Source organism: Neophocaena asiaeorientalis, unplaced genomic scaffold (genome assembly GCF_003031525.2).
Source record: "Neophocaena asiaeorientalis asiaeorientalis breed wild unplaced genomic scaffold, Neophocaena_asiaeorientalis_V1.1 scaffold124, whole genome shotgun sequence".
Lineage (NCBI taxonomy): Eukaryota > Metazoa > Chordata > Mammalia > Artiodactyla > Phocoenidae > Neophocaena > Neophocaena asiaeorientalis.
The window spans coordinates 15,523,134-15,546,273 of NW_020174135.1; the positions used below are offsets into that span (position 1 = coordinate 15,523,134).

Consider the following 23,140-nt stretch of genomic DNA (forward strand, 5'->3'; position numbering starts at 1 on the left):
AGTAGAGAAATGAAAACTCCTCTGGTTGAAGCTGGGCGGGGAGTCTGTGCTCTTGGTCACCAGTGCTGCTGGATTGATCTTCATGTCACTTATGGTGGCTCTGAGGAGACTGAGGTCTGCAGAGCATGGTATGAAAATGACTGGTAGGCATGGATGTGTGTACATAGCCTCGGAGCTGAAAATAACAAAGTGAAGACTTGGGTTTGCATTTTAGTTCTGCCAGTTTTTTGGCTGTGTGACCTTGGCCAGTTACTTAACCTCTCTGAAACGCAATCTCTTCATCCCTAAAATGGTGGCTGAGAGAATTAAATGATTTAGTGTTTGTAAAAGGCTTGTTATAGAGTAGTTGCTCAATAAAAGCTTTCTTATCTCCTCATCTATGCCTTTGTTTCAAAGTAAGGTCAGAGGTCATTTCACCGTGGTTGAAATGCCTGACTCAATTGGCTTATGGCATATCAACCTGGTAATTCCAGACATCCGTTTATTCATTCATTTTTTACTTTTTAAATTATATTCATCAAGCAGCTACTATACGGCAGGCATGTTGCTTAATGCTGGGGTCGAAGTGAACAATGTGAACATTGTCTGCACCCTCATAAAACCTCAAGTCCATCAAGGAAGACAAGTGGTAAACAAATCATGCCCTCATGCTCCAACAGACTGGGAAGCAGCCCAACTGCCACGGCTGCCCCTCAGCCATGGATTGGACTTCCTGCCTCTTCATTCCAATTTTGCCAAGGCCTTCCCCACTCTCCTCTTTACCCCATTCACCTTAGAATCTACCTGTACAGCTCACAGGCAATTCTAGTTACCCATGGATCTGTCCAGCCTCAAACATCCTCTTCTCCTTTGCACAGTCCCCGCTTTGGGTGCTTATGTACTTCTCAGGATTAATGATTGTTCAGTAGACTGTGGGCCTCCTAAAGGCAGGAACCGTCTCTGTTTCACATTAATACATTATCTATCTATCTATCATCTATCTATCTGTCTCCATCCATCTCAAATATATATTTGTTGTTGTAGTTGGTTGTTAGTTTGCTTAGATCAGCATTGGCAAGTTTTCCTATAAAGGGCCAGATGGTAAATATTTTAGGCTTTGAAGGCCAGATGGTCTCTGTCACAACTCCTCGGCTTTGCCAGCATGGTGCAAAAGCAGCCATACACACACACACACACACACACACACACACACAGACACACACACAAAAGCATGGTTGTGTTCCAATAAAACTTTATTTATAGAAGCAGTTGGGGGCCAGATTTGGCTTGTGGACCATAGTTTGCAACCCCTGGTCTAGATGGCAAGATCCTTGAGAATCTACACAGAGTACTTTGTATATTTTCTGCTCTTGCCTTTGTCCCTCTGAGCATGCAATACATATTTCTTGATTGATTCATTTGGGTCTTACACTAAGCTAAAATAGTATACTCACTTTTTATCCAGAAGGGAAGCTGAATGTGTATTCTTTTACTGATGAGATATGATTTAGGAATTGAGACTTGCTATTGTTATTTGTTTTTTTATAGAGGACCAGGAATATAGGCAAACCCAACATCTGTAGGGTGTTAAGGAAGTTAAGAAGTAGCCATGGTGAAGCCCCAGGGTTAGGTGGGCAGGTTACATGGGAGAGGCCAACACAGGGAAGAGAAACTTAGCAAGGGAGCTAGTGCTGTGGAAGGGGCAGGGGGTCCTCATTCTCTGCTCTGAAGTCCAGCAGGGCAGTGGTTTATCGTAAAAATGAAAGGTTAAATGTGACAGAATGCACTCTTTCCAAGTTCCTGGCCTGCCCTTTTGAAAAGTAGACCCCTACTGGGAAAAAGTATTCAGTCCTAAGGCAAGGAGAACGGTAGGGCAAGATAACAAAAGATGTGGCTGCATTTTTTTCTGCTTAGTAGTAAATATGTTCGATACTAATAATCTTTAAAAGTTCTGGCTTTCTGGGCTTCCCTGGTGGCGCAGTGGTTGAGAGTCCGCCTGCCGATGCAGGGGACACGGGTTCGTGCCCCGGTCTGGGAAGATCCCACATGCCGCGGAGCGGCTGGGCCCGTGAGCCATGGCCGCTGAGCCTGCGCGTCTGGAGCCTGTGCTCCGCAACGGGAGAGGCCACAGCAGTGAGAGGCCCGCGTACCGCAAAAAAAAAAAAAAAAAAAAAAAAAAAAAGTTCTGGCTTTCTACAGTAGTAGTTCTGAGCTGTAGCTGCCCATGAGCAGGGCAATAAAACCCACCAACGCTTGTCCTTCACCGTTGACAAAGTCAGTCCCCAGCCCAGGTGATTGCAATGTGTTGTCCAAGATGCAAAATACTTTACACCCGAAAACATTTGTCTGCAAAGTAGCTCGACTTCTACCCGTTCGTTAAGTGCTGGTTAAGAAAATGGGTGGGATGTTGTGCAAATGCCTTTCAAAGACTGAAAGTGAGCTGTTAGTTACAATATTAGTCTTGAATTTTCTTGCCATTATCAATGCACCATAAATCACCTGATTAGCTCATAGTTTCCCAAAGAAAAGTACTTTGCTTCACCTACCTGGGTTTAGTCCTGCAGTCATTAAATCTGAGTTCTTAGATATTTGAAAGCTCCTGTTTCTGTGTTTCCCAGCTTTTTCTGGTTTAATAAACCTGATCTGCTGTTCTGCCTTGAGGCCAAGAGCCCTGCTTCCGTATTTATCCACGTTCTTCATCTTCCCTCTTTCCTCAACCAGGTAGCACCTCTTCCCCCGTCCTTCCTGCGTTCTCCTCCTCATACCACCCTAATCTCGTACTTTGGGCAAATGAGACTACTTGGAGAGATTGATCAGTGCCGTGTGACCTTTCCATTACCACAGGTCAAGTGTGCTTGGCAGACAAAAGAACATGGGAAGCCAAGAAAGCATTCCGAGAGAGAGAAACATCAATGATAACAGTATGGTTTGCACTGTAGCGTGAAATTTTTTTTTTTTTTTCCCTAAAGACATAGGGGTCGGGAGGAGGGGAAGAAAATGCAAATATTGATAGATGTTTTCTACCTCATAGTGAAAGCAAGTCACGAGGACGTGTATACAAATGGGGAACTGTGGTCTCTTATGAACACAATTTAAAGACAGGCAGCAAAGCGACAGATACAAATCTGTCCAGGAACCCACACCTAGAGAGAGACACTCCTCTCCGCGGCAAGGAGGCCTCTTTGGATGGTCACGGTCACGTCCAGCAGTGCTTAGAGTGGGCCCAGGTTACAAGTGAGGCAGAAAGGAGGGAGGCGAGGGGGGTTGCCGGGGCAGGAGCTCCGACAGGGTTAGAGGGATGGGGAAGCAGCCCCTTTTGATCTCTCGTCAGCTCAGCCCTGGCATTGGCTGGGCTGGAGGTGGCCCCTGCAGAAGGCCTGGTGGGGACAGTGGCCGGGAGAACTGCACAGTCATCGCAAGCCAGTCTGCTCATATGAGTATGGGTTGCACAGGGCGCCCCCAATTCGTGTTCTCCTGGAGCCTCAGAAAGTGACCTTGTTTGGAAATAGGGTCTTTGCAGATGTAATTATTTAAATGAAGATGAGATCATACTTAGATTAATATGGGCCCTGACTGGTATCCTTATAAAGAGAGAAAACTGAAAACGGGTGTCCTTATAAAGACGCAGATGGAGTGTGAAAACAGCCATGTGAAGACAGGCAGAGATTGGGGCGACGCAGCTGTGAGGTGCGAAAAGCCCAGGATTGCCAGCGGCCACCCGAGGCTGGGAAGGGGCAAAAGGAGAGATTCTTCCAGAGAGCCTTCAGAGGGAGCTGAAGACCTGCTGAGACCTTGATCTTAGACTTCTGGCCTCCAGAACTGGGAAGGAATAACTTTTTGTTTTATGCTGTTCTCTTTGCGGTAGCTTGTTATGCCGGCTCTAGGAAACTAATACGTGGTGTGTCTGTGCCTGGTGTGTCTGTGGTGCTTCTATTTACCTACCTTGGCGTAGGGCTGACCAGCTTTCCTGATAACATAGAGCTGGTTCCCAAGAACATACCAGCTGAGTTCATCCAGGCCACCTGGGAGGCATCTGTGGTCAAAGAGCAAAGAACGTTTTTCCAACTCTACCATAACTGGGTATTTACTCAAGATTTTGAAGGAAAAAAATCAATATGAGGATTTCCTGGGTCACTTATGTTTATGCCCCCAGGGAACATCTGGCCATGTCTGGAGACATTTTTTTTTGTGGTACGCGGGCCTCTCACTGCTGTGGCCTCTCCTGTTGCGGAGCACAGGCTCCGGACGCGCAGGCTCAGCGGCCACGGCTCACGGGCCCAGCCACTCCGCGGCGTGTGGGATCTTCCGGGACCGGGGCACGAACCCGCGTCCCCTGCATCGGCAGGCGGACTCTCAACCACTGCGCCACCAGGGAAGCCCAGGAGACATTTTTGATTGTCACAGCTGGGAAGGGGTGCTACTGGCATCCGGGGGATAGAGGCCAAGGAGGCTGCTGAATGTTTGACATTGCCCAGGGCAGCACCCCACAGCAAAGAACCAGCCATTTTATAATGCCAGTAGTACTGAGGTTGAGAAACGGTATAATAAACCACCACAAAACAAAACAGAGGGCCCTGCACCAGCAGCAGCTGATTATTTCTCACGAATCTGTGGGCTGGCAGTGGTTCTTCCCCTGGAGTTGCCTGGCCCACTCATGGACTTGAGTCAGTCTGGCTGGGCTGGAAGGTCCAAGATGGTTTCACCAACAGGTCTGGTAGTTGATGCTGGCTGTTGGCTGGGCCACCTCAGTTCTCCTCCACATAGACTGTTACCCTCCAGTTGGCTGGAACTGGCTTCCTATGTGTCGGTCTCAGGGGAGCAATCCAGGAGAAAGCCGCAAGCCCTCTTGAGCTCCTTCACAACACAACACCATCCCCACCACGTCCTCCGGGCCAGAGCAAGTCACAGGGCCAGACCAGATTCAAGAGGCAGGAAGAGAGAGGCCACCTCTTAAAGAGTGGAGCAGGAATGTCACATTGCAACAGGGCGTACATAACTGGATGAGAGGAATTAGTGGCCGCATTTTGTAATCTACTGTACCCTTAAGAGTTTAAAATAAGCTTTGCTGCTTGTGAGCTGTGTGGCATTGAGCAAGCCAGTTAACTTCTCTGAGCTTCAGTTTCTTCATCCGTAAAATGAGTGTTTGTGATGATATATTGAGGTGATTCACGCAAAATGATCAGCGAGGTGCGCAGGTCAGTGCAGCAAGTATTCGTTGTTACTAATTATCACTTCCTGAAAGTCTTGTGTTCCCAGAATTACTCTGAAAGAATTACTCTGTCCTAGCATATAATACCAGGTGTGTTTAGAGCCAGAATAATTTCATATGAATAGTTTTGAAAATGTTAGAATCAATGGAGAATTTTGAAAGACAAGAAGGAAATGGATATTCAACAGGAGAGCTGTAACCCAGACACAGGGTGGAAGATGTTTTTGTCATATGTGTTTATACTCCAAACCCTGTTTGGATGGTTTTTAGAAGGTGGAATCTGTGATTTTAGTGAAGTCTCGGCCTTCTCAGTTATTCCTCACATCTGGATGGACAGACAGACGCCAGGAGTCTTGGGACACTCTTATATTCCTGAAGCCACTCTGGTTTGTAGCTGGCAGAAGCTTGTTCATAAGTGCCTGTTGTCTGAGCCAAAGACTTTGGCCCCTGGAGGGACCCTCAGCCTCCTTCTCTGCTCAGGGAAACACAGATTCTTTCCCAAACATCTAAAAAACATGAGTTGCTGGTTGTAAATGAGGCTGGGCAAATGAGTAGTGGTGAATCCGTTAAGAATATCTCCATTCCTGGAAGAAACACCTCAAGGCATGCATCCTGCTAAAGGTAGAAGTGTTACCATCAACTTCACTTACAAAGGACAGGAGATTATATCCACCATTGAAAGCAAGGATTTGAAGCCAGGTTGTCTGGATTTAAATCCCAGATCTACCTCTTACAAGCTGTGTCATCTTGGGCCTCCACTTCCCCACTTGCAAAATGGGGATAAAGATAGTACCTCCTCTATAGGGTTGGCACAGGGATTAAATCAACACATGCAAAGAATTTAGAATACTCTATAAATAATAGTTACTTTGTGCCATCTGAACATGTTCCCCACACTGAACTATAATTTTGGAACTGATTAAAAACAAGACAATTTAGAGGTAAGAAAGGTAGCTTAATAAAGGAATGAAATAGTGCCATTTGCAGAGACGTGGTAAGTCAGAAAGAAAAACAAATACTGTATAACATCGCTTATATGTGGAATCTAGAAAAATGGTACAGATGAACTTATTCACAATGCAGAAATAGAGACACAGAAGTAGAGAACAAACGTATGGATACCAAGGGGGAAAGAGGGTGGGATGAATTGGGAGATTGGGATTGACATATATACACTATTGATACTATGTATAAAATAGATAACTAATGAGAACCTACTGTATAGCGCAGGGAACCCTACTCAGTGCTCTGTGGTGACCTAAATGGGAAGGAAATCTAAAAAGGAGGGGATATATGTAGACGTATAGCTGATTCACTTTGCTGTACAGCAGAAACTAACACAACATTGTAAAGCAACTGTACTCTAATAAAAATTAACTTAAAAAAAAAGAAAGGTAGCTTAGTTTGGCAGTGTTTTTCCTCTCTGCTATTTGCCTCTTGGAGGACAAAATATAATTAACACGTTTGATCAAGGACTCACTGGGTAGAAATAAAGATGACTGACTCTTGCTGCTATGTCTTGGCTAAGAGGGAGAAGGCATTTCATCCAAGGTCAGAAAGCATTTTGTGAACTTCGTGTTCCCGTGAGCTTAAGTAGGTGTCACAAGTCTTAAGGAGGAGTGGTAGAGCTTTCTGGCACCAGGAAGGCCTCTGTGTTCCCAGCACGGAGATGGGACGGGCTCCTGCGGCATTCTTCCTGAATGAATTCAGCAGATATGCCTTGTGGCCATTCCTCAGACCACTGCCTGGAACATTTCTGGAGTGAGTCCCAAGGGTGTGACAAGAAACACCCATTTGGTCCCCAGGAGGATAGGTCCGTGCTGATACTCTGGTGCTCATCGCCACATTCCGGTTTTAACTGGTAGGTAAGTGTCTCAGTGGAGTGGATGGTGATGGGGACCATGCCATGGGACACTCAGCTTTTTCTGTGTGCTCGCTCATCCTTTCCTGGGGACCAGACTTGGGCAGTTGCTCCCACCATGGTGCTGACTCTCAGGGCAGATCTATGCTAGTCTGGGGGCAGGTGACAGGTCAGTCCCTAAGCCCCTCCCCAGATGGTGGGACAGCCAGAGAAAGATGCACTAGTCACTGGAAATTGGACACACGCTGAATGGCTCGGGAAAGGCCATTCCATCGACACCTTCTGAGAACTTAGAGAGGACCAATAACATGAGGGAAGTTCTTGGGCCAACTGGGGTTCAGTCTCACTTTGTAATCACAGAATCATGGGCTGACATTTCTGAGGACTGAAAAGGTAGTGAGAGAGAGAAAGCGGGGGTCGGGGTGGGGAGAGAGGACAAGCTCTCTGGTGTCTCTTCTCATAAAGGCACTAATCCTTTCACGAAAGCCCCACCTAATCACCTCCCAAAGGCCCCGTTTCCAAATACCATCATATTGGGAGTTAGGGCTTCAACATATAAATTTTAGGGGGACATAGTGCAGTCTACAGGATTGCCCCAGATATGGAAGGTGTCCCAACCACGTGCAGGGACAGGCTTGGACCAGGCCAGTGGGGGTATATGGGGGACCACTGGTTAAGGATCAGAGATTTGGGCTTCCCTGGTGGTGCAGTGGTTAAGAATCCATTTGCCAATGCAGGGGACAAGGGTTCGAGCCCTGGTCCGGGAAGATCCCACATGCCACGGAGCAACGAAACCCGTGCGCCACAACTACTGACCCTGCACTCTGGAGCCTGTGAGCCACAACTACTGAGCCCACGTGCCACAACTACTGAAGCTCGTGTGCCTAGAGCACATGCTCTGCAACAAGAGAAGCCACTGCAATAAGAAGACCGTGCACCGCAACGAAGAGTAGCCCCTGCACGCCGCAACTAGAGAAAGACTGCGCAGCTACGAAGACCCAGCACAGCCAAAAATAAATAAATTAAATAAATAAATTTATTTAAAAAAAAAAAGAATCAGAGATTTGCAGCACTCTGCGAGGCCATGTGTGGATACTTACAAGGGCTGGCTCCAGAGTCATACCGCCCAGGTTCAAGTGTCAGCCTCTTAATTGGGCATGTAGCTTATCTTCTATCTGCCTCAGTTTCTATACCTGTAAAGTGGGAATAATAACAGTATCTACCTTGCAAGGCTGGGGGAAGATGACCTGAGATAATACACATAAGGTTTTTAGAACAGTGCCTGTCACTTAGCAAATACCAGGTAAATGTACACTCTTTTTACCCTGAGGTCTTTTGTGATTTGTTTGACACAGTTAGTTACTCTCAGTCGTAAGAGCTTGAAAGTGGAATCAGGCTGCCTGCCCATTTCAGAGAAGATGAGGTCAAGCAGATCTTGGAATTCTTGAATGAGAATCTTAGTGCAGATTCCAGAGCTGGTATAGTGTGACCACTGCTTATATAGGTGTTAAGAAGCCAGGCTCCGTCCAAAGACACGGACTCTACCCAGGTAGGCAGGACAGATGCAAGACTGTATGTGAAGCTCGGGGCAATGATTCAGTCCAGATCTTGAAGTATTAACTCAGTTCTGAGCCATTACTGAGCTCCAGTGTTCCTCAGGCCCACAGGGCATTTTCCCTTGCTCTTCCCTCTACCTGGAATGTTCTCTCCCCAGATAACCCCATGGCCAGTTCTCTTACTGCCTTCAGGTTTCTGCTCAAAATCACCTGATCACTGAGACCTTCTCTGACCAGCCATCTGGTCAGAAAAAATAGCACTCACAGGCCTCCCTGGTGGCGCAGTGGTTAAGAATCTGCCTGCCAATGCAGGGGACACGGGTTTGAGCCCTGGTCCGGGAAGATCCCACATGCCGCGGAGCAACTGAGCCCGAGCACTGCAACTATTAAGCCTGCGCTCTAGAGCCCATGAGCCACAACTACTGAGCCTGTGCACCACAAGTACTGAAGCCCGCGTGCCTAGAGCCCGTGCCGCGCAACAAGAGAAGCCACCTTAATGAGAAGCCCGTGCACTGCAACAAAGAGTAGCCCCCGCTCGCCGCAACTAGAGAAAGCCCGCGTGCAGCGACGAAGACCCAACGCAGCCAAAAAAAAAAAAAAAGAAACAAAATAGCACTCCCTGCCTGCCCCCAGCGTATCCTGCCTTCCTTATCTTGCTTTCCTTTTCATGTAGCACGTGACATAACGTATGTATGTGTACACACACACATTTAACAGCTTTGCGTAGGTATGATGGATATACAGTGAACTCCGCGCATTTAAAGTGTTCAATTCGGTGAGCTTTGACACGTGCACACGCACGTGGAACCATCACCGCCACCAAGAGCGTGGACACATCTATCCCTCCAAAAGATCTCTCGATGCCCCTTTGCAACCCCACTTTCCTGCCCTCTCTGTCTACCCATCCTCACACAACAACTGATCTGCTTTGGTCACTGGAGGCTAGTGTGTCTTCTAGAGTTTTTATATATATGAGATCATGGAGCATGTACTCTTTTGTAGCTGGCTTCTTTCACTTCCACATAATTATTTTGAGAATAATCTGTGTCATTTGGTGTGTCAGTGGTTCATTTCTTTTATGGCTGAGCAGTGTTTCTCAGTTTCATGGTTTGGATCTAGCAGAATTGTTATTCCGTTGATGGACACTTGGGTTATTTCCTGGCATGGTATATATTTATTTGTATTTTTCTTTGTTGTGAGTTTCCCCCAACGGGGAGGTAAGTTCCATGGGAACAGAAACTTGTCTGATCTGTTCCCTGCTGGACCTCCAGTGGCCAGCGCCCTCTCAACAGGAATTCGATCAAGAGTTGTGGGTTGAATTAGGAAATGCATATAGTGCTTTTGTTATATTCTTTACTGAGTCCTGATCTGAGGGGAGAGGAAAGAGCTGCTGGGGTTCAGGACATGCTACCCCCAAATATGGTACCTTGGCATATGGAAGATCTTAAGTTGAGGGAATTTTTTTAAATGGAAGAAGCAGGAGGATCACTCTGACCTTCTCCCCTCACCTTCCTTCCCTGAAACAAGTCCTAAAACTCCCCTGTGAAAGGTGTGTCCCCTGTACCAGGAGGAGGGAAGGCCTTGAGATGGGGAAACTGGAGCCAAGAACTCTGTACAAACAAACCTTGTTAAACTCCCCCTTCTCTTCCTGTTACCTCTTCACCATTTACCACCCACAGCCCAAACCCTTCGTCTTGTCAATTCTTCACAAATTTATTGTTTCTGTGTCTAAAAGGTCTAAAAGCTTCCTACTCTGGTCACTTCTTTGGGTCTTCATTCTCTTGAGAAGGCTCCATGTACGCGTACAAATTCAATGGACTTTGTATGCGTTGTTCCTGTTCATCTGTGTTTGTCAGTTTAATTTATCCCCCATAGAGCCATTCTCCGGACAGCCATCTGAACCCCGGGGGAAAGATCTGAATTACGGTGGCTTCTTGGTGGTCAGCCTGCTGGCACTGTAGCGGCTGTGCTGCTGAAGGGGTTGGGAAGGTGGGGAATAATGTTAAAAGGCCTCCTGCAGGAGCTGTAGGCCAAGGCCACCATGTCAGTGGCTCCTTGTCACCCATGAAGCTGCAGGGAGCCTGAGTTTCTGGTCACTCTGTGGCTGCCCCCTTTCTGGCCATGTCATTCCCCACTCCCTGGGCCACTGCCCCAGTGGGCTGGGAATGCTTCCTCCTTGCCAACCCTGCCTAGCCTTCCCCCAGCATGGGCCTGCTCCCCCCGGCCCCGTGCCAGCGACCTGCTGTCCTGTCTGCTGCCAGCACCGGGCCTGCTCACCCAGTGGGCCCCAGGAGATGGGAGCGAGGCTGAGGCGCAATGAGGTGGCCCGGTGAAGATGTCTAAAAGGTTCATAGCTAGCACCAAGGCTCCTACGACAGAGCAGCAGGCAAAGAGAAGCAATTAAATTGTGATGGGTTTCTTCCCTGACCACAGTCTCCAAGGCTGCTTTTGAGAGAGAAGTTCTTGGGTCTGGTTTTGCATGTTCCCCCCTGCCTGGGTCGAGCAATTAGATTTTTTTTTTTTTTTTCCGCGCCACGCGAGCCTCTCACTGCTGTGGCCCCTCCCGCCGCGGAGCACAGGCTCCGGATGTGCAGGCTCAGCGGCCATGGCTCACGGGCCCAGCCGCTCCGCGGCATGTGGGATCCTCCCGGACCAGGGCGCGAACCCGTGTCCCCCGCATCAGCAGGCGGACTCTCAACCACTGCGCCACCAGGGAAGCCCCGAGCAATTAGATTTTTAAAAAAGCAAAACCAACCTGAACAGCCACTGAGTTCTATGGTGGGGGGGCAGCTGCTGGGCATTTACTGGGGACTCCTAACCACCAGTCAAGTGGCAGATGCTATTTTTCTGAGAATTTAATAAAGGGACCTTCACTCTTCATAGATAACGGCAGAGTCATGGAGCTGGAAGCGACTCCAAGACCTTGTCGCTCAGAGTTGATTTCCCCTGGAAGCTTGTTAGAATGCCAGAGTTCCAGCGCTCACCCCGACTGGCAAATCAGATTCGGCATTTTAACGAGATCCCAGGCGATCTGTGTGCCCAGTAACGCATGAGAGGCCCTGCTCTATGGATTACCCCGCTTCTGGCTATACATTACTCCCGGGGAACTCTTAAAAAAATACTGAGGGGCTTCCCTGGTGGCGCAGTGGTTGAGAGTCCACCTGCCGATGCAGGGGACACGGGTTCGTGCCCCGGTCCGGGAAGATCCCACATGCCGCGGAGCAGCTGGGCCCGTGAGCCATGGCTGCTGAGCCTGCGCGTCCGGAGCCTGTGCTTCGCGACGGGAGAGGCCACGACAGTGAGAGGCCCGCGTACCGCAAAAAAAAAAAAGAAAAAAAGAAAATCTGTCAGAAGCTCAGCACTTTTGTGCCAAATGGAAGCCAGGAAACCACTCCCTGGACAAGGCCCGGCTGAGATCCTTCCTCTGCCATCCACTTACTGGCTCCCCTACGTCCTTCGCTAGGTACCCGGAGCTAACGTTCATTTAGCTCAGCGCTATCTGAGCCCTGACTGCTCATCACAGTCACTTGGGAGGCTTGAAAAACACCAAGGGCAAAGCCCTTCACCCTGAGATGCTGCTTAATTGATTTTTTTTGGGGGGGGGCCCTGGCACTGGTATATTTTTCCCTCTTTTATTTATTTTTTTGTGGTACGCGGGCCTCTCACTGCTGTGGCCTCTCCCGTTGTGGAGCACAGGCTCCGGATACGCAGGCCCAGCGGCCATGGCTCACGGGCCCAGCCACTCCGCGGCATGTGGGATCCTCCCGGACCGGGGCACGAACCCGTGTCCCCTGCATCGGCAGGCGGACTCTCAACCACTGCGCCACCAGGGAAGCCCCCCTCTTTTAAATAGACTATTTTTTCGAGCAGTGTTAGGTTCACAGCAAAATGGAGCCGAAAGCACAGTTTCCATATCTACCCGCTGTCCCCAACGCAGACTCTCCCACTGTCTGCGTCCCCCATGAGACTGAGATGTTTGTTACAACTGACGAGCCTCCACCGACACGTCGTTACCAGCCAAAGTCCAGGGTTTACATCAGGGCTCACTCGGCATTGTACAACCTATGGGTTTGGAGAATGCGTAGTGACATCTATCCACCAATATAGTATCATACAGAATTGTTTCACTGCCCTAAAAATCTGGCACTGGTATTTTTTTATAAGCACTCCAAGGGATTCTAGGGTTCAGCCAGAGCTGAGAACTACCGAGTTAGAGCTTCGTGTGTGCCAGGTCCTGCTTTAAGCACTTTACAGGAGTGAACTCCCTTAATCCTCATGTCACCCCCTGGCGTAGGCCCATTTATTGTCCTGAGCCACTCAGTAGCTTGTCCAGTATCACATGGTGGACGGGCAGCATGTGAACCCAGGCAGGCTTGCCGCTAAGTCTGTCCCTTACCCATTATACACTGTACTGACTTCGTAACCTGCTTCCCCGATCTGCTCAGAACTGCACCTGAGTGAAGAGGAAAAGTAGAACTTCCCTGGTGCTTCTCTCCTGAGCAGAATTCTGTGCTTCCAACCCACAGCGCCTATCCTTCAGGGCCCTCTCCCCACACAGCTCATTTCTTCTCTGTCCCTCACACACGACCTGCTTGTTCCAGCTCCGATACATCTGCCGGGAATGCCCTCGCCTCGTCCCCATCTAGCCAAAGTCTAATCCTCCCCTCTGGGCTCAGGTTACCCGCTCCTGGCTCCGTTCCCTGAGATCCAGGCCACCCTGACCTCTCCCCTCCAATCCACCAGAAGCGCTCACTGCCTCAGCTGTGCCTTTTGGAATATGATGACATTGGAGTTTGCAAATCACATGTTGCTCCCTGCTTAATACCTGAAAGTCTTATCTCTCAGCAAAATTGGTAGCTCCCCCAGGGAAGGAAACAAGTCTTTTTCCACCCATTTTTTCTCTCCCTTTTCAAGTCCCATGCAGTGTGCCAGGCATGTGTGGTCATAGGTCCAACAGGACACATGGGAGGATGGGGTGTTCCTGCTTAGCAGAGGCCTCAGGAGAGTGGGAGCACACCTTCCTCACCCTGGTACCCTGTGCAATGTGGTGGGCATCTCACAGAACGATTTCCACTCTTCCCTAAATGACTGCTCTGATCTGCTTCCCAGTGAATTGGAGCCTGAGGTCCAAACCCTTCAGTCTGGGATGGAAAATCGTTCACCCTCTGGGCCCCGCCCACCTCCTGGTGGGCGACTCTTCGTCCTCACTGGCCTGGGTCCACCCCACTTTCTGCCTGTGGCTTGGCGTAAATATTAATTGCATCCCTCCTCACTCTCTAAAGCGTCCTGCTTCAACAGTAAATCATGCAGTTGCCCTAACTTTCAGCTCAGCACTCCGCCAGCTTCCAAATGAAGCATGGTTTGTTGTTTTCCGCGAGGGCCCAGAGCTTTCCCACCTCCTCTCACCTTTGGCCGTTCCTTCTGCCTGGAGTGATCAGCCCCCTTCCCAACCTCAGGTGTGTACCAGCTTTCCTGCCAGAATCCCACTGTGTATTTCCTAGACCTGCTTCAGCTTTCAAGTTCCCAGGACACCATTATTATGTGCCAGCCCCCTACCCCCAAATTTCTATAATTGGTCTGATTTTTAATGGTTAGCACGTACTGTCCTGTACTGGAGCTGCTTATATAGACACCTCGTTTCCCTTATTGGATGGGGAGCTCCTGAGGCGGGCCTAGGAATTTAACAACTTTATCCATACAGCAGCTAACTCAGTGCCTTACACGTGGGAGATATTTCTTCTTTTTTTTAGTTGTGTAACTTAAGAGAGTCACATCTTCTTTGGACCTCAGTTCCAAAATCTGTAAAATAAATCATCTCTGTATCAGTCAGGGTCTAACCAGAAAGACAGCAACCAAGCATTAAATGCAGGGTTACACAGGTGATGGAGCCAAACAGGCGGATATATTCCCATATCCTTCACACTATTTCTGGTTGCTAGTCTGTTCCAGCTATTTGTTCTTATGGTCATAATGTGTGGGTGTGTGTGTGTGTGTGTGTGTGCTAGTAGTGGTATAGTATAGTGAAGAGAGAGATCTTATAATACTGTTCATTTTTTTTTTTTTTTTTTTTTGCGGTACGCGGGCCTCTCACTGCTGTGGCCTCTCCCGTTGCGGAGCACAGGCTCCAGATGCGCAGGCTCAGCGGCCATGGCTCACGGGCCCAGCCACTCCACGGCATGTGGGATCCTCCTGGACCGGGGCACGAACCCGTGTCCCCTGCATCGGCAGGCGGACTTTGAACCACTGCGCCACCAGGGAAGCCCCTGTTCATTTTTATTAGGGGAATTTGCAGCTAAAATCCCTAGCTGCAAATTTGTTTTGCATTTGTTTTCCTTTTGATCAATTTCTTGAACCTAATATGGTTTTTGACAGTTTTGTCCAGTTTCATAGTTGCTATTGGAAAAGGGGATTTACTAACTTCTTCCTCTGCCATATCTGGAAGTCCCCATATTCATTGATTTCTGAGTGCTGATCCAGCCTTGTTTTTCTCAGATAACCTCACTTGTTTAGAATGTATACATTTTTCTAAATATTGTGGATTTGGCTGGCTAATATTTTTAAGGACTTTTGCTGATATTGGGCAGTGAGGTCCTCCAGAGATTAGCATCAGCAGGAAGCTGCCATCTCCTATCTGCAGAGACAAAGGGAGGTGGCCGGGCTACCAGTTCCGGATGGGCCTGTCCTGTAGGACCTGGAGCTACAGGAGGGTAGAAATGCCTGCTAGAAATGCCACCTGAAGCTGGCTTCTCATGTCTTCCCACCCTCCCATCTCCTGCCTTCTTTTGGTCAAATGCAGCAGAAAGCTGGTGGTCCTGAGAACTGGGGAGATGCAGCCTCCAGGGGCCAGCTCTGTGATACAGAGCAAAAGAGGGGACGCGGTGGGCAGAGTGGGTGGGAGGTAAGCAGTCCCTGGAGCAGCACGGCCCAAAGGACCCCTTCAGCTCTCCAGGTGTGCGGCTCAGTACATCTGTCGGATAAATAACTAAATAAATTGGTACATGTACAAGGAATCTCCTCATCAGGTTTGAAATATGTCCAGCTGCTTATGGAAAATTTCAAGAAATTCTGTGTGTTTCTAGTGTTGGAATCCTTCCATCTGTATAATAAATATAGCTTTGGGGCATATAAGGGGCTTGCTTATTCCTTTAGTTATTCTGAATAAGTCAATTTATAAAATGGATAGCAGCAGTTAGGCAAGTCATAAAATACAGACACTTAGTGTCAGAAAATATTATGACCCTCACCAGGTGCTATGACTGCACAGAGGACGAGGATGTCATCATGTAAGCGTTTATCGAGCCCAGCCTCTCCCCTTCATGCTGCACGGCCAGGCATGGCTCAGGGAGGGGGCGGGGAGACACTGCAGACTGCTTGTTCCCAGATCTTGTTTTCTTCCACTGGAAGGTGGAATACGTAATAAAATAGAATAATATCTGAAATTCAGAGAGGATTCCAAATCCTACCTCTAGCCAGTAGTTTCAGCTTCCACTCCTATGAACTCTGTCTTCAGGGCTCCTGGCCAGATTACACAGTTTGAGCGTCAGCGATTTTAACATTGTTGGGAGAGTTTTTTGGGGAGCAGGCAAGTGACCTCCAGGAGACAAGAGGGGAAAGGAACAGCGACAGGAGCTGGGCTAATCTGCTTTTCAGTCCACATGGGGAGTAGTAATTTATTTTATTTGTGCCAGTGGAATCATGAATAAATAAATGTATGAAATAATGCATTTGAAAACACAACACCCTTAGGGGATGATGCCGGTGATGGTGATGATGATGGTGACTGAAGTATAGGGATTTAAAAGTGTATCCGGCAAGATGGGAATAAAGACACAGACCTACTAGAGAATGGACTTGAGGACATGGGGAGGGGGAAGGGTGAGGTGGGACAAAGTGAGAGAGTGGCATGGACATATACACACTACCAAATGTAAAACAGATAGCTAGTGGGAAGCAGCCGCATAGCACAGGGAGATCAGCTCGGTGCTTTGTGACCACCTAGAGGGGTGGGATAGGGAGGGTGGGAGGGAGACTCAATAGGGAGGGGATATGGGGATATATGTGTATGTATAACTGATTCACTTTGTTATACAGCAGAAACTAACACACCATTGTAAAGCAATTATACTCCAATAAAGATGTTTAAAAAAATAAAATAAAATAAAAGCGTATCCGTTTGGATAGGTCTTTTGCACTGGTAGCTAAAGAAAAAAATGATTCCGTGTCTTTACTTGCACTTGTTACATTCTGTTTCCCAACCCCTGTCTTCATGTTCTTATTTTATAGCATTATTAGTCCTATGGATACTTGCCCTGGGCTCTTAGTTCTCACTCACATTTATAACACTTGCTCACAAGGCACAAAACCATCCTAAGTTGGTGCGATCCCAAGGAACTTCTAGAATTAGCGCCCCTCCCCGCCTCCTGCCACCCCACCTCCACCCCAGCATGGATGGAAACCAGGCTCCTCCTTCGCAGGTCAACGTTTGGGTTAGCCCATTGTTTGCCACGATTGTTATCCACTGCTGCAGGCAGCCATGATGTTAAATTATCGCCTCTGAATTTTTTGGACAAATGCCCTCAGGGAAAATATTGTTCATGCTGGGTGAGCTCTGAATCAGGTCACAGAAAGACAGTCTCATGAGTGAGGTCTTCCAGGAAAGCACCAGACAGGTCAAATCGTGATGATTCCCTGGGAATGGGGCTTTGGAGTTGCTCCATCCCCATTCTGCTTCCTTCATTGGCTGCCAGGCTGCTAATTTTCACTGTGATTGTGGGCTCTTGGTTCCCGAGACTACCATGGAACTAGGGATGGGGGGAGAGGACTAGGGCAAGTTAAGCTGCAAAAAACTCACTGTTCTTACTGAGATTCAGCCATTTTTTTGTTGAATAAATGCTACCTACATGGCCGTTGGCTGACATTTAGAGCTCTGAAGAAGTTGATTCAGACAAATTTCGCCAGTGTTCTTGTTGCTTTTATAAAGGAGGAAACTTCCCGGCGTCCTTATTTCACAGTTTTTGCTGATGCCCTCCATCTTCCACCTCTACCATGCCATTTAGCGCAGAATTGACTTACGTCATTATGATAAGTGAATATTTATATTATTTTCTTAATTTAGAAATTTGGAAAACTTGTATCCTTCGTTATAAGCTTGATAGTTTCCCAATAGTTCAAAATTGTTCTTATACAATCAGTAGTAATATTAAGGAATGGGAATCTTAAAAATATTGTATATTGAACCATATTAATATTTGGAGATCTTACGAACCAAGTTTTTCCAAATGACTAATACGTGATGTTACAAAATCATACATGGGTTAGAGAGGTATGTAAAATACAATGCAGACCAATGGAAGTATGAAAAATTCACTGGTATGGTTTCAGATTCCACATTGCAACTAATCTTTGTGTAGTATCAAAGAGGTTATCTGCAATCATATGAAAAGACCATTAGAATACTGCTTCCTTTTCCAACTATATATCTGTGTGAGGACAGATTTTCCTCATAATACTTCGACCCAAACAATGTGGTGTATCACACTGAAAACAGAAGCAGATACAAAAATCCAGCTGTTTTCTATTAAGCCACATGAAAAAATGTAAAGCAATACCACTCTTCCAATTTTACTTTGTTTTGGAAAAATATGGGTATTTTTCATAAAAATATGTTATTTATGCCAACATGTAATGAGTTAATTTTTGTTATTTTTGAAGGGATAAACAAATGTTTTTGATTTTTCTCAGTTTTAATTTTAATATGGTCAACATTGATGGATGTAACCTCCATAAACAAACATTCTTTGAGTGTTCAATTATTTTTGAGGGTTTGATGGGGTCCTGCTGCCAAAATGTTTGAGAACCTCTGGTTTAGGCTAATTCCAGAAGGTTCAAGCTCAGAAGAAGCTCCATCTACTTAAGGTCACATGCATTCCTTTTTCTCTGATATGGAAATGTTTAACTTAGAAAGAACCTAGAGTATTCAGGCAAGATTTTCACAGCAAAGTGGAAGAAGGCTGCCGTCTCCTTCAGGCAAAAGGAAAGGTACGCAAGGAGAGAATGCAATTAATTGTTCAGGGAAATTCTTCCAGGATGGTTTTGCATTCCTGTCAAATCACTGTGGGGCACACTCTGCCAGCATCTTGCAAAGATTCTAAACCCCGATGCTACGTTCATACCATTTCAGCAGGTACGACTGAAGTCCCTTTTTTGAACTCCCTTTGTCCTCCTGGACCGCACCATACAGCTTGGCACAGAACTGACCCACAAAATCCTCTGAGAAATCTGCAGTTTCTCCCCCCGGTAGATTTTTAGTCATTTTAGGGCTGGACATGATGTCTCCCCCGTCTCCCCCCTGACCCTTCTTCAGCTCTTACCATCATATTTGTTCATACTCTTGTTGTCAGTTGACCCATCAAGATGAAAACTTAGAATAGAAAGATTTTATTTGCAAATATGATCTCTCTCTACACGCTATCATTTCCCTTCTCTGAATGTCCGTTTTCTAACGGGATTCACAGAGCCAAGCAACAGAGTCAGAGGCTCTGGTTTCCTATCCGAGCTCCACCACTTACCTACTTTGTCACTTTGGGGAGACGGCTCCTTGGAGCCTCAGTTTTGCAGACAGGGAGCAGCTAGCACACTGTGTAATAGAGGAGGTATTCAGCAGAGGCTGGGTTCCTTGCCCCATTTTCTCCACCCCCTTGTTAGGATGTTTAGAGATAATTACTAGGGCATGCCAACCGCAAACCATAACTCTCTCAAAGGCACTCATTAGCCAGTGAGAAGTTAATTATACTTAATCCAGTTCCTTTTCCTCTTTAATGTACTCAGGATGACTTGTAAATCTTATATCAGCTAAAACACACGTTCCATAAAGTCCCACATTACTAAATCATAACATTTTCCGATCTGTTAATATAGTCATTCAGAAGTTAAGTATATTTAATTCATTTATCTTCTCCATATTTTTCTCAACTTTGTTTCGTTTCCCCTCCTTGATTCTGGAGAATCATCTCTATTTCCTCCTTTATTGCTTTCTTACCTGGTCCTTTGTGCCTCTTGGTCTTATTTTCCTCTCTTCCTTTTCCTTCTTCCCACGCAAGTTATAGTACCTTCAAGGATAACTGGTTTGTCCAGCAGAGGGACCATGGCCTGGATAAATCAGGAAGTCACAATTACTTGGGATTTTCTAGTAGCCCATGGTGCTGTTTTACACCCCTTGTAAGCTCTCGACTGAGGCCAGATCTCCAAGAGCTAATCAAAAAGAGGCATGAAGGGAATGACGTGGGCAATGTGAAACTCATGCAAAAGTCATTTTCTCTTCATGCCTCCCTCAGCTTTAATTGAAGAGACCTAAGCCTAATTAATGGTGATGAGGATGAGGGTGTCTCCAAGGGTGGATCAAGGACAATTTGTAGCAGAATGCATCTGGGAACTTGAAAAGTAAATTCTTAGGCCCTTTACTCAGATTCTGATTCAAGAATTTTGAATGGAGTTCCCTGATAATTCTTCTGCATACTTCTTGAGAACCAGCGATAACCTGGTCTTAGCACTGCCTCATCCTTTCTTTTTTTTTTTATTAAGTTATGTTTGACCTACAACACTGTGTAAGTTGAAGGTGTACAATATATTGATTTGATACGTTTATATTGCAATATGACTACCATAGTAGCGTTAGCTAATACCTCTCTCACATCATGTAATTATCATTTTAGCACTTTTACATTCTTACAGAGTACATGTGGCATAAAATTTCTGCTTTACAAAGTCCCTTCACATTGATTTTTTTTTTTTCATTTGAACCTCAGAATAACTTTGTGAAATAGACAGGAGCAGGTACTGTTTCCCCTGGAAATTTGCCCTAAATTTTAGTCTCCCCAGGCTGTTGGTCAGGGCAAATCCAGAGATTAGCTTTGGGTCAGGCTTGGCCAACCTCGGCCACCCCTGAATGTCTTCTACTTGGGAACCAAGTTACCAAAAGAAACAAGGTGTTAATAAAATTGGAATCAGTCTATGATTTCTGAAGATGAGGCCTATGTGAGCAGGCACCCAACGACTGAGGGCTTACGAGCACATGAGCTCAGGAGACAATGAGGTCCCTCCAGTAAGGAAGAGAGAGGATAAGGAAGACGGTGTCCCATAGCTGTAAGCGTCTAACACTGACCCTCCTGGGTTAGATATTTGTGCCTCTTTTACATGCACCAGTCAGTAAAGATCTGAGCATCATCTCTAAGTCTGAGCCAGACCCTCAGCTCCTGCCTTCTGAAAGTGGTTGTCTCTGAGCTGGATAATACAGAGAGTGAGATCAGCAGTGTTACAATTACAATGAGGTCAAATGAGATAAATAAGAATGCAAATATAAAGCAAGTATAACAAGTTTTTATTGGGACTGCAGAGCCTGGATAAGGGTCTTAATGGTAAAGGTCAGCAAAGCAGGTCAGGCTCCAGGCTCCATGTGGCTCCAGTCAAGAAAGGGAGGAGCCACCGAGCACCATCCCTCGTGGAGCAGGGAGGGAGAGCAGGCTTGGTGTGATCCAGGATTCGGTTTCTTCCCTGCTGGGCCAAAGCCAAACACCTGGCGGGTCTTGGTCAGGATGGCATGTGGACATTGGTTTCCAACCAGAGGGGCTCATGGCTGTGATTTAGTCTTTGGAATCATGTTAAATTAAAGAGGAAATGGCACTATGCTTCATACAGATAGTCCTAGTATGGTATCATCTATACAGCCTCCTGGCAAGAACCATGCCTTCTTAGCATGGTCTTAAAAAGAGTTACTGCTTATACTATTCCACTACAGGAGTTAGAGTACTTTAGTTATTTGTGTATAATACCTTACTCCAGAAAGTAATGCTTTTTCAAACTCCCATAACATAGAATGACTTAAAATAAAAGGAGAGAAGACGAAACTAGAATATAAAACGTTTCTCCATTCATCTGAGTAATTCATAGCATTTTCAGTTTGGGGTAAGATCGTGAAGAGTCTTAAGGGAAACTGCTGAGCATCTCAGCCAGTTGCCTCTGACCACAAACCCCTTCCTAGGGGAACCACAGATCTCCTTGAGTGTGCAGGAAAACCATGGTCATTTTCTGTGTGTGCCATGAGGCAAGAAATGTAGGCATGCAAACTTACCTGTATCTTCTCTTCATCCTAGCGGTACCCAAAATGACGCTGCTATTTATCAAATCTCTGCTAAAAACTGTTTGGGGGTGATCTGCTGCTCTGCAGTGAAGGTCCATTGAAGTGGATCTTCAGTCCACGGAAGCGGAGTGTCCGTCAGAGAATCAACAGCTCTCTCTTAACCCGAAAGATGACAGCAACACAGTTTGCAAACATGAGACCTATGAGCAGGAAAGCACACATCAAATTGATGAGAAGGAACATCCTATAAGGAAGAAGAAGGTATTGCCTCGGGTCCTCCCGCATCAGCTGACTCCCCCTCCTCCAAATTCAGTGGTGTGTGTTCACTCCGGCTATTGGCTGATAATGACCTCGGTACATCCAGTTCTGAAAATTCCTTGGATGTTAAAGACGTGAGGCAAACTGAAGAGGCTCGTGATCCCGATAACACAGAGGACGTTGTAGAGGGGTTGCTTTGTTCTAATTCAAGTAATAGTCCCTATAAACAAGATGTGTGTGGCCACAGGACAGTGCATTCCAAACTGTCAAGGTTAATGGATGGTGCCTTAGACACTAGTGGCCCTAATGAAGAAGTCTTCGACTCTAGTCATCAAAATCCCACAGTACAGAAATACATCAGCTTTAGCCTACCGCTGATGGAGGCAGCCTCATCCACTTCCCCAGGTGACAGGGCCACGAGCAACAAGCCTGTCAGCCGCCCGGCTTCCAGCACAGACTTGGACAGTGATTATGAACTCTGCTCAGAGATTACCCTAACCTACTGGTGACAGACCAGGGGAGATGTAAACCACCCACTGCTCCTGAAGCTGCTGAAGATGGCTATCCAGGAATTCAAGGGGAAACCAGAGACGGCCACCAGGCAGGAAAGGAATTTGCCAGTGACAATCTGCTAAACATGGATAAAGCAGTAACAGAGAGAGAGAGGAAGCACTTATCTGGTGAGTTAGGAAAATCAGGGATGAACCAGTGTTTGGAGACTGTGGCTGAGAAAAGAGTAGGGGGAAAAGACTTATTGAGCCGGACAGGCTCAGAGAAACCTGCCAGGGCGAGGCGACCGGGGATTAAGGGAAAAGCCAAGAAGCTGAACCCCAACCTGGAAGAAAGGGCAACAGAAGCCTCCCTGAATCGCCTGTATCCCAGAGGACCTGTTAAGCACCCATTAACCCCAAGTGACAAAAGAGAGAGTTCCCATGCCAAAGCAGAAGCGACTGGTTTGAATTCCCAGTTCCATGCAGGAGGCTGTGCTATTCCAACCCAAGCAGAGCAAGAAGCAAAAATCCTGCAGACTCCACCAAGCTCACTCTCCAAAGAAGGGAACTTGGACTTGCAGGGAGAAGGAGTGTGGGTTAAAAACGTACTTGAAACAAGCAGGATTCCAGACTGGAGAGATCGTCCTCAGG

At 46.9% G+C, this 23,140-nt stretch overlaps 2 protein-coding genes across 7 annotated transcripts in view; both read left to right on the top strand.

The window, feature by feature from the left end:
- The first annotated feature begins 5,154 nt into the window (after positions 1-5,154).
- On the top strand, positions 5,155-22,528 carry LOC112406157 (alpha-protein kinase 2-like). The gene is given in 3 exon segments (XM_024754870.1): positions 5,155-5,174; positions 21,833-21,981; positions 21,984-22,528. Coding segments are annotated over 3 exon segments (693 nt in total). The 3' UTR covers positions 22,508-22,528.
- LOC112406197 (alpha-protein kinase 2-like) overlaps positions 22,507-23,140 on the top strand; it is an 87,437-nt gene continuing 86,803 nt past the window's right edge. For 5 of the 6 annotated variants that reach the window (XM_024754927.1, XM_024754929.1, XM_024754928.1 and 2 more), the window contains exon 1: positions 22,509-23,139. In XM_024754927.1, the coding sequence (XP_024610695.1) occupies positions 22,636-23,139 (504 nt within the window). In that variant the 5' untranslated portion in view covers positions 22,509-22,635. Of the gene's footprint in view, position 23,140 lies in introns of all 6 variants that reach the window. The other variant, XM_024754930.1, reaches the window with a different exon arrangement.